The following is an 11,202-nucleotide window of genomic DNA, read 5'->3' on the forward strand; positions in this document are numbered from 1 at the left end:
CAGTCATCTCTATGGTAATGATTGGGTCCTCTTTTCCTCACTCTCAGTTATCTCTATGGTAATGATTGGCTCCTCTTTTCCTCACTCTCAGTCATCTCTATGGTAATGATAGGGGTCCTCTTTTCCTCACTCTCAGTCATCTCTATGGTAATGATAGGGCTCCTCTTTTCCTCACTCTCAGTCATCTCTATGGTAATGGTTGGCTCCTCCTTTCCTCACTCTCAGTCATCTCTATGGTAATGGTTGGCTCCTCTTTTCCTCACTCTCAGTCATCTCTATGGTAATGATTGGCTCCTCTTTTCCTCACTCTCAGTCATCTCTATGGTAATGATTGGCTCCTCTTTTCCTCACTCTCAGTCATCTCTATGGTAATGATAGGGCTCCTCTTTTCCTCACTCTCAGTCATCTCTATGGTAATGATTGGCTCCTCTTTTCCTCACTCTCAGTCATCTCTATGGTAATGATTGGCTCCTCTTTTCCTCACTCTCAGTCATCTCTATGGTAATGATTGGCTCCTCTTTTCCTCACTCTCAGTCATCTCTATGGTAATGATTGGCTCCTCTTTTCCTCACTCTCAGTCATCTCTATGGTAATGATTGGCTCCTCTTTTCCTCACTCTCAGTCATCTCTATGGTAATGATAGGGGTCCTCTTTTCCTCACTCTCAGTCATCTCTATGGTAATGATAGGGGTCCTCTTTTCCTCACTCTCAGTCATCTCTATGGTAATGATAGGGGTCCTCTTTTCCTCACTCTCAGTCATCTCTATGGTAATGATAGGGGTCCTCTTTTCCTCACTCTCAGTCATCTCTATGGTAATGATTGGCTCCTCTTTTCCTCACTCTCAGTCATCTCTATGGTAATGATTGGCTCCTCTTTTCCTCACTCTCAGTCATCTCTATGGTAATGATTGGCTCCTCTTTTCCTCACTCTCAGTCATCTCTATGGTAATGGTTGGCTCCTCTTTTCCTCACTCTCAGTCATCTCTATGGTAATGATTGGCTCCTCTTTTCCTCACTCTCAGTTATCTCTATGGTAATGATAGGGGTCCTCTTTTCCTCACTCTCAGTCATCTCTATGGTAATGATTGGGTCCTCTTTTCCTCACTCTCAGTCATCTCTATGGTAATGATTGGGTCCTCTTTTCCTCACTCTCAGTTATCTCTATGGTAATGATTGGCTCCTCTTTTCCTCACTCTCAGTCATCTCTATGGTAATGATAGGGGTCCTCTTTTCCTCACTCTCAGTCATCTCTATGGTAATGATAGGGCTCCTCTTTTCCTCACTCTCAGTCATCTCTATGGTAATGGTTGGCTCCTCCTTTCCTCACTCTCAGTCATCTCTATGGTAATGGTTGGCTCCTCTTTTCCTCACTCTCAGTCATCTCTATGGTAATGGTTGGCTCCTCTTTTCCTTGCTGTTTTTATGACATGTCAATAAAGCTAAAAATATAGGAAGAAAAGGTAAACTGTGCCTACACCTACACCTAGCACCGCCTGTACACAAGGTACACATCTCACATGATATAAGGCCTCATTTTTAGCATGTTTGGGAGGATCCCATATATCAGACATCCAGGATTGGAGCATTAGAGCCTCAAGTTTTGGTCAGGATGTTAGGTCCTTGGACCTGATGCCAGTTCTTGTGGTCTCCTCGTGTCCATTACTCTGTTTTCTCCTCTTTTCCGTTGGTTTTGTAAATCTTTTCTTCTCAATGAACCCTCAGTACTGTGAACAGAGTTTGTTGCTTTTCTTCCTCAGGATCAGATCTGACAGTGAAGGTCTGGAGGTTTTTTGCCCATGCTGAGGAAAGTCTGAGTCTTTATATGAGCTTCTTCTGCTCCCAACCAGTGGGACAAATGTGCAGCTTCAAGTCCCAGCTCTTTGTGGCCTTCCATGACACCTCCAATGCCTCATACAGCCTGGTACAGTATTGTCTGAGGACAAAGACTAGGAAGGACCATCCACCAAGTGATGACCATCAGGACCAAATAACAGGTAAGATTGTGGCTTAGGGATTGACACGTCCCTTGCTGGGATCTTCTCTTCACTTCCCACCAGGATCTCTCTGTATTGTTTTGTATGTTTCCTCCCCCAATAAAAAGACATATTGCTAAATAAGTACTACACTCCAGAATATGTCAGAGCTATATAAATGTATAATTATAATAGCATGGGACATTAGAGTGTACATTTTTGTTTTTTTAAAAATCTTACAAACATATAACATAATAAAAACATTTACATCTAAGGATTTGACCCCTTAGATCTCACAGGTTCATGCTGGGACCTGTAGACCTTCACTATTTGGGGGGGCAGGGGAACGCATCCTCAGCTCTGAGGGTTTCATGCTGGGACAGTGGGATCTGTAGTCCTTCACTAGTTGGGGGCCAGGGGCACACATCCTCAGCTCTGAGGGTTTCATGCTGGGACAGTGGGATCTGTAGTCCTTCACTAGTTGGGGGCCAGGGGCACACATCCTCAGCTCTGAGGGGTTCATGCTGGCACAGTGGGACCTGTAGTCCTTCACTAGTTGGGGGGCCAGGGGCACACATCCTCAGCTTTGAGGGTTTCATGCTGGGATAGTGGGACCTGTAGTCCTTCACTAGTTGGGGGGCCAGGGGAACACATCCTCAGCTTTGAGGGGTTCATGCTGGGACAGTGGGACCTGTAGTCCTTTACTCGTTGGGGGGGTCAGGGGCACACATCCTCAGCTCTGAGGGTTTATGCTGGGACAGTGGGACCTGTAGTCCTTCACTAGTTGGGGGGCCAGGGGCACACATCCTCAGCTCTGAGGGTTTCATGCTGGGATAGTGGGGCCTGTAGTCCTTCACTAGTTGGGGGGCCGGGGGCACACATCCTCAGCTTTGAGGGGTTCATGCTGGGACAGTGGGACCTGTAGTCCTTCACTAGTTGGGGGGCCAGGGGCACGCATCCTCAGCTCTGAGGGTTTCATGCTTGGATAGTGGGACCTGTAGACCTTCACTAGTTGGGGGGGTTGGGGGCTGTGACATATCCTTAGCGCTGAGGGGTTCATGCTGGGACCTGTAGTCCTTCATTTTTAGGGGTTCATATCCCTAAAAGGTTAGGACTACAAGTCCCAGCATGAACCCCTGAGATTTAAGGATGTGACCACCTCCTCCCCCCATCCCTCCGAGGGTGTTATCTATCCTCTGCTGCCAGCACATACTCCCTCATCATGACACACATGCTTGTGCTCCACATGACACATACGTTTCAATCAATCCACGGTGCCAGTCCTCACCTCAGGCAGATCGATAGTCTCTTGAGATTTGCTCTAATCCCGGCGCAGTTCCTTTCCCTCAGTCAGGCTCCGTGCCGGAGAAGATGAAGGGAGGAGGTGGGTGGAGCCAAAATGCACTAGGTGCGGAGGAGGAGGAAGTGAAATCCTCCTTCACTCTGAGTGCTGGGGCCTCGCTCTCTTCCTCGTGATATCACTGGTTGTTAGATGCCAGGCAGCAGGCGGTCTTAGCAACCAGTGTGGGCAGTAGCGGCCTGCGGGGGAACAAGCGGGTCTTGGCTGGCCAGAATATATACTAAAGTAAAGCTGAGCTGCTGCTGCTGCCTTTTTATGAGGGCATCAGATCGGCCCGCGGGTTTTTGGCACCCTGCCTCCCGGCCCAGTCAGCGCCTGGGCGTGGCTCCCTGACTGCGCTCTAGGACAGCGCCTACCTTGCCTATAGGTAGCGCCGGTCCTGATTATTGCTTATAATAGTGATGAACACTGTTCTAAGCAATAGTTATCTATCATGAAAAACTTTCCATTCATGACGGCCTACTGTTGACTTTCTGTGATTGACTCCAGTTCATGGCAGTTTTGTTAACATTGTAACCATGTGATTCCCCTATTACCAATCGTAGCAATCGCATGATACCCCGGCCGCTGTGGTCACGTGATACCCTGGCCGCTGTGGTCACGTGATACCCCGGCCGCTGTGGTCACGTGATACCCCGGCCGCTGTGGTCACGTGATACCCCGGCCGCTGTGGTCACGTGATACCCCGGCCGCTGTGGTCACGTGATACCCCGGCCGCTGTGGTCACGTGATACCCCGGCCGCTGTGGTCACGTGATACCCCGGCCGCTGTGGTCACGTGATACCCCGGCCGCTGTGGTCACGTGATACCCCGGCCGCTGTGGTCAGGTGATACCCCGGCCGCTGTGGTGACGTGATACCCCGGCCGCTGTGGTGACGTGATACCCCGGCCGCTGTGGTGACGTGATACCCCGGCCGCTGTGGTGACGTGATACCCCGGCCGCTGTGGTGACGTGATACCCCGGCCGCTGTGGTCACGGGATCGCACTGCTGTGCGCATGTGCACTTCGACATATAGTACGGAGCGGTGCCGCTTGCAATACATCTACTGTGGGTGGGAAGTGATTAATAAACTGATGGCTTTTGTTGACAGCAGCAACTGCTAGACGATCTACATTTACTCAGCAGCTCCGGATTGGATTTTAGGAGCGGAGAATGGCCATGGAGTGGGACGGAGGATGAAGAAGATGGGGGGGGGGGGGGGCAGACTCTAATCCTGGCACAGTTCCCTTACCTCCGTCTTCAGTTAGTGATGTAGAACGGCAGCCTTCAGTAAAGGCGGAACTTTACTGCCCCGCCCTGCCTCCTGTGTGTGTATATATATGTATATATGTGTGTGGCACTTCCCCCGAAGGAGCTGCTGGTTTTGATTGGGCTTAGCGTTGCCTCGTGTCCATCACAGGGGGTCGCAATGGTGAGGAGGGAAAAAGAACAGGGGTGTAGGATTTAGGGAGATTCAGGTACCTTAGATTGCGGGTATTTCTACTTGTCCAGAGGACTAACGGTCTCCTCAACTGGATATAGCAATCACCGGATAGACCTCTCTCACGGACCTCAATACTTGAACACAATCTCTGCCACAGACTTGATGAAAAACACAGAATATCATTTCGGTCGTTATACAATCCTCTGCCACAGGATGGTGTAACTAAACTTTGATTAGATTTTAAGTTTAGCTGTACAGTACCAGATTCTTTCAGCCGACCCGGTGATACTGCGAGTTAGATGATGCAGGTTGCATCCCCTGATTGGGTTTCCAGGTTCCTCCTGAGATACCAGCATACTTTGCTCAATCACCTCTGGAGGAGACCAGGGGAGGACTTCTCTGATCGATCGGCTTCTCCCCGCAGGCAAGACAGCACAGGACCAACCTCTGGATCAGCAGACCCCAGAACTCCTTGGCCTACTTCTGTAGTAACAAAGCCTCGGGCGAGCCGGCCCCAAGACAGCACAGCACCAACCTCTGGATCAGCAGACCCCAGAACTCCTGGGCCTACTTCTGTAGTAACAAAGCCTCGGGCGAGCCGGCCCCAAGACAGCACAGCACCAACCTCTGGATCAGCAGGCCCCAGAACTCCTGGGCCTACTTCTGTAGTAACAAAGCCTCGGGCGAGCCGGCCCCAAGACAGCACAGCACCAACCTCTGGATCAGCAGACCCCAGAACTCCTGGGCCTACTTCTGTAGTAACAAAGCCTCGGGCGAGCCGGCCCCAAGACAGCACAGCACCAACCTCTGGATCAGCAGGCCCCAGAACTCCTGGGCCTACTTCTGTAGTAACAAAGCCTCGGGCGAGCCGGCCCCAAGACAGCACAGCACCAACCTCTGGATCAGCAGGCCCCAGAACTCCTGGGCCTACTTCTGTAGTAACAAAGCCTCGGGCGAGCCGGCCCCAAGACAGCACAGCACCAACCTCTGGATCAGCAGGCCCCAGAACTCCTGGGCCTACTTCTGTAGTAACAAAGCCTCTGGCCAGCTGGCCCGGAGACAGCGGAGCTGCCACAGCACACCCTGGGCCAGGAGGGCCTCCAGGTCAGGAACAACGAACCCCGACCAATTGGCGTCTGTACTTTAAGTACCCTTACCCAGAATGCACGGCAAGTGAACCACTCCCACCGGGTTATTTCTGAGTAAAAGGGGTACCCAATACATCCAGCCTGTTGCATTTCCAACACTTACCGGTGGCCACAGCAACATCCACAGCCAAGTGGAAATTGACACAACCCAGCTGAACTGATACAGAAACCAGAGAATTTACCATCATTAGTCTGAGCCAAACTACAGCTTCAAACTTAAATTTACACAGATATCACCTGCCCATCAGGAGCCGGGCCCTACATATATATATATTTACAGTATATATAAAATCACCTTTATCTGTAGACCATTGTGTGTGTGTGTGTGTGTGTGTGTGTGTGTGTGTGTGTGTGTGTGACAGACATTTATCTGTAGAAAAAGTCAATATTTCTATGGGGTGTTTCACATGACTGAAAATGAACCCATCTCCTCCTCTTCTTGGATCCAGTTGAACCCATCCCCCCTTTCCAGGTTCTTTGGTCATTTCTGGTGACATTTGGGGTCTATACTCTGGTTCATACATAAGATGACTTGTTAGAGATCTCAGGATGGGCCGAGTGGGATGTTGTACGAGACGTGTACGAGACGTGTACGAGATGTGTATGAGACGTGTACGAGAGACGTGTACGAGATGTGTACGAGAGACGTGTACGAGATGTGTACGAGACGTGTACGAGAGACGTGTATGAGACGTGTATGAGACGTGTATGAGACGTGTATGAGACGTGTACGAGACGTGTACGAGAGACGTGTATGAGACGTGTATGAGACGTGTACGTGGCTTTCTGTCTCCTCAGGTCTGTGCTGCTCTCCTGCCCTCAATCTGCTGGCCACGTGTGGAAGAGATGGACGGATCCGTGTGTGGAATTACCAAAACCAACTCATCAGGTCTGTTCAGATCTCTTCTATAGATAACATGGTGATTTCCAAAGACATTCCCAGGAATTTCTGACTTGTCCAAAATATCCAAATCCACAAATATAACTGATTGGAGATTCCACAACAATTTGTGAGGATCTGATCTGTAAATGTTTGGTGCTCCATCCTGAAAAAACACAACATGATTTCCGACTGGACCCTCAATTCTTGTATATTTCTTCCTGTCATCCCCTGTACCTCCTCACATGTCCTATAACATGTCATACACTACCCCCCGTATAATCATGTATTGTGTACTCTGTACTGATCACATGTCCTATAACATGTCATACACTACCCCCGTATAATCATGTATTGTGTACTCTGTACTGATCACATGTCCTATAACATGTCATACACTACCCCCGTATAATCATGTATTGTGTACTCTGTACTGATCACATGTCCTATAACATGTCATACACTACCCCCGTATAATCATGTATTGTGTACTCTGTACCTCCTCACATGTCCTATAACATGTCATACACTACCCCCGTATAATCATGTATTGTGTACTCTGTACTGATCACATGTCCCTATAACATGTCATACACTACCCCCCGTATAATCATGTATTGTGTACTCTGTACCTGATCACATGTCCTATAACATGTCATACACTACCCCCCGTATAATCATGTATTGTGTACTCTGTACCTGATCACATGTCCTATAACATGTCATACACTACCCCCGTATAATCATGTATTGTGTACTCTGTACTGATCACATGTCCTATAACATGTCATACACTACCCCCGTATAATCATGTATTGTGTACTCTGTACTGATCACATGTCCTATAACATGTCATACACTACCCCCGTATAATCATGTATTGTGTACTCTGTACTGATCACATGTCCTATAACATGTCATACACTACCCCCGTATAATCATGTATTGTGTACTCTGTACCTCCTCACATGTCCTATAACATGTCATACACTACCCCCGTATAATCATGTATTGTGTACTCTGTACCTCCTCACATGTCCTATAACATGTCATACACTACCCCCGTATAATCATGTATTGTGTACTCTGTACCTGATCACATGTCCTATAACATGTCATACACTACCCCCGTATAATCATGTATTGTGTACTCTGTACCTGATCACATGTCCTATAACATGTCATACACTACCCCCGTATAATCATGTATTGGTGTACTCTGTACTGATCACATGTCCTATAACATGTCATACACTACCCCCGTATAATCATGTATTGTGTACTCTGTACTGATCACATGTCCTATAACATGTCATACACTACCCCCGTATAATCATGTATTGTGTACTCTGTACTGATCACATGTCCTATAACATGTCATACACTACCCCCGTATAATCATGTATTGTGTACTCTGTACTGATCACATGTCCTATAACATGTCATACACTACCCCCGTATAATCATGTATTGTGTACTCTGTACTGATCACATGTCCTATAACATGTCATACACTACCCCCCGTATAATCATGTATTGTGTACTCTGTACCTGATCACATGTCCTATAACATGTCATACACTACCCCCCGTATAATCATGTATTGTGTACTCTGTACCTCCTCACATGTCCTATAACATGTCATACACTACCCCCGTATAATCATGTATTGTGTACTCTGTACCTGATCACATGTCCTATAACATGTCATACACTACCCCCCCGTATAATCATGTATTGTGTACTCTGTACTGATCACATGTCCTATAACATGTCATACACTACCCCCCGTATAATCATGTATTGTGTACTCTGTACTGATCACATGTCCTATAACATGTCATACACTACCCCCCGTATAATCATGTATTGTGTACTCTGTACTGATCACATGTCCTATAACATGTCATACACTACCCCCGTATAATCATGTATTGTGTACTCTGTACTGATCACATGTCCTATAACATGTCATACACTACCCCCGTATAATCATGTATTGTGTACTCTGTACTGATCACATGTCCTATAACATGTCATACACTACCCCCGTATAATCATGTATTGTGTACTCTGTACTGATCACATGTCCTATAACATGTCATACACTACCCCCGTATAATCATGTATTGTGTACTCTGTACTGATCACATGTCCTATAACATGTCATACACCTACCCCCGTATAATCATGTATTGTGTACTCTGTACTGATCACATGTCCTATAACATGTCATACACTACCCCCGTATAATCATGTATTGTGTACTCTGTACTGATCACATGTCCTATAACATGTCATACACTACCCCCGTATAATCATGTATTGTGTACTCTGTACCTCCTCACATGTCCTATAACATGTCATACACTACCCCCGTATAATCATGTATTGTGTACTCTGTACTGATCACATGTCCTATAACATGTCATACACTACCCCCGTATAATCATGTATTGTGTACTCTGTACCTGATCACATGTCCTATAACATGTCATACACTACCCCCGTATAATCATGTATTGTGTACTCTGTACCTCCTCACATGTCCTATAACATGTCATACACTACCCCCGTATAATCATGTATTGTGTACTCTGTACCTGATCACATGTCCTATAACATGTCATACACTACCCCCGTATAATCATGTATTGTGTACTCTGTACTGATCACATGTCCTATAACATGTCATACACTACCCCCGTATAATCATGTATTGTGTACTCTGTACCTGATCACATGTCCTATAACATGTCATACACTACCCCCGTATAATCATGTATTGTGTACTCTGTACCTGATCACATGTCCTATAACATGTCATACACTACCCCCGTATAATCATGTATTGTGTACTCTGTACCTGATCACATGTCCTATAACATGTCATACACTACCCCGTATAATCATGTATTGTGTACTCTGTACCTGATCACATGTCCTATAACATGTCATACACTACCCCCGTATAATCATGTATTGTGTACTCTGTACTGATCACATGTCCTATAACATGTCATACACTACCCCCGTATAATCATGTATTGTGTACTCTGTACCTCTCACATGTCCTATAACATTGTCATACACTACCCCCGTATAATCATGTATTGTGTACTCTGTACCTCCTCACATGTCCTATAACATGTCATACACTACCCCCGTATAATCATGTATTGTGTACTCTGTACTGATCACATGTCCTATAACATGTCATACACTACCCCCGTATAATCATGTATTGTGTACTCTGTACCTGATCACATGTCCTATAACATGTCATACACTACCCCCGTATAATCATGTATTGTGTACTCTGTACCTCCTCACATGTCCTATAACATGTCATACACTACCCCCGTATAATCATGTATTGTGTACTCTGTACTGATCACATGTCCTATAACATGTCATACACTACCCCCGTATAATCATGTATTGTGTACTCTGTACTGATCACATGTCCTATAACATGTCATACACTACCCCCGTATAATCATGTATTGTGTACTCTGTACTGATCACATGTCCTATAACATGTCATACACTACCCCCGTATAATCATGTATTGTGTACTCTGTACCTGATCACATGTCCTATAACATGTCATACACTACCCCCGTATAATCATGTATTGTGTACTCTGTACCTGATCACATGTCCTATAACATGTCATACACTACCCCCGTATAATCATGTATTGTGTACTCTGTACTGATCACATGTCCTATAACATGTCATACACTACCCCCCGTATAATCATGTATTGTGTACTCTGTACCTGATCACATGTCCTATAACATGTCATACACTACCCCCGTATAATCATGTATTGTGTACTCTGTACCTGATCACATGTCCTATAACATGTCATACACTACCCCCCGTATAATCATGTATTGTGTACTCTGTACCTGATTCACATGTCCCTATAACATGTCATACACTACCCCCGTATAATCATGTATTGTGTACTCTGTACTGATGACATGTCCTATAACATGTCATACACTACCCCCGTATAATCATGTATTGTGTACTCTGTACCTGATCACATGTCCTATAACATGTCATACACTACCCCCCGTATAATCATGTATTGTGTACTCTGTACTGATCACATGTCCTATAACATGTCATACACTACCCCCGTATAATCATGTATTGTGTACTCTGTACCTGATCACATGTCCTATAACATGTCATACACTACCCCGTATAATCATGTATTGTGTACTCTGTACCTCCTCACATGTCCTATAACATGTCATACACTACCCCCCGTATAATCATGTATTGTGTACTCTGTACCTGATCACATGTCCTATAACATGTCATACACTACCCCCCGTATAATCATGTATTGTGTACTCTGTACTCCTCACATGTCCTATAACATGTCATACACTACCC

The 11,202-nt window shown here is 46.1% G+C and overlaps 1 protein-coding gene across 1 annotated transcript in view; it reads left to right on the forward strand.

Moving 5' to 3' along the window:
- The window catches only part of LOC141122107 (WD repeat-containing protein 97-like), a gene marked incomplete at its 3' end in the record, with an annotated part of 37,245 nt that extends 30,450 nt beyond the window's left edge, over positions 1-6,795 (forward strand). The window contains exons 6-7 of the mRNA XM_073611938.1: positions 1,758-1,994; positions 6,705-6,795. Of these exons, the coding sequence (XP_073468039.1) occupies positions 1,758-1,994; positions 6,705-6,795 (328 nt within the window). The remainder of the gene's footprint in view (positions 1-1,757; positions 1,995-6,704) is intronic.
- Between the last annotated feature and the right edge of the window lie 4,407 nt (positions 6,796-11,202).

Source organism: Aquarana catesbeiana, unplaced genomic scaffold, assembly GCF_042186555.1.
Source record: "Aquarana catesbeiana isolate 2022-GZ unplaced genomic scaffold, ASM4218655v1 unanchor245, whole genome shotgun sequence".
NCBI lineage: Eukaryota > Metazoa > Chordata > Amphibia > Anura > Ranidae > Aquarana > Aquarana catesbeiana.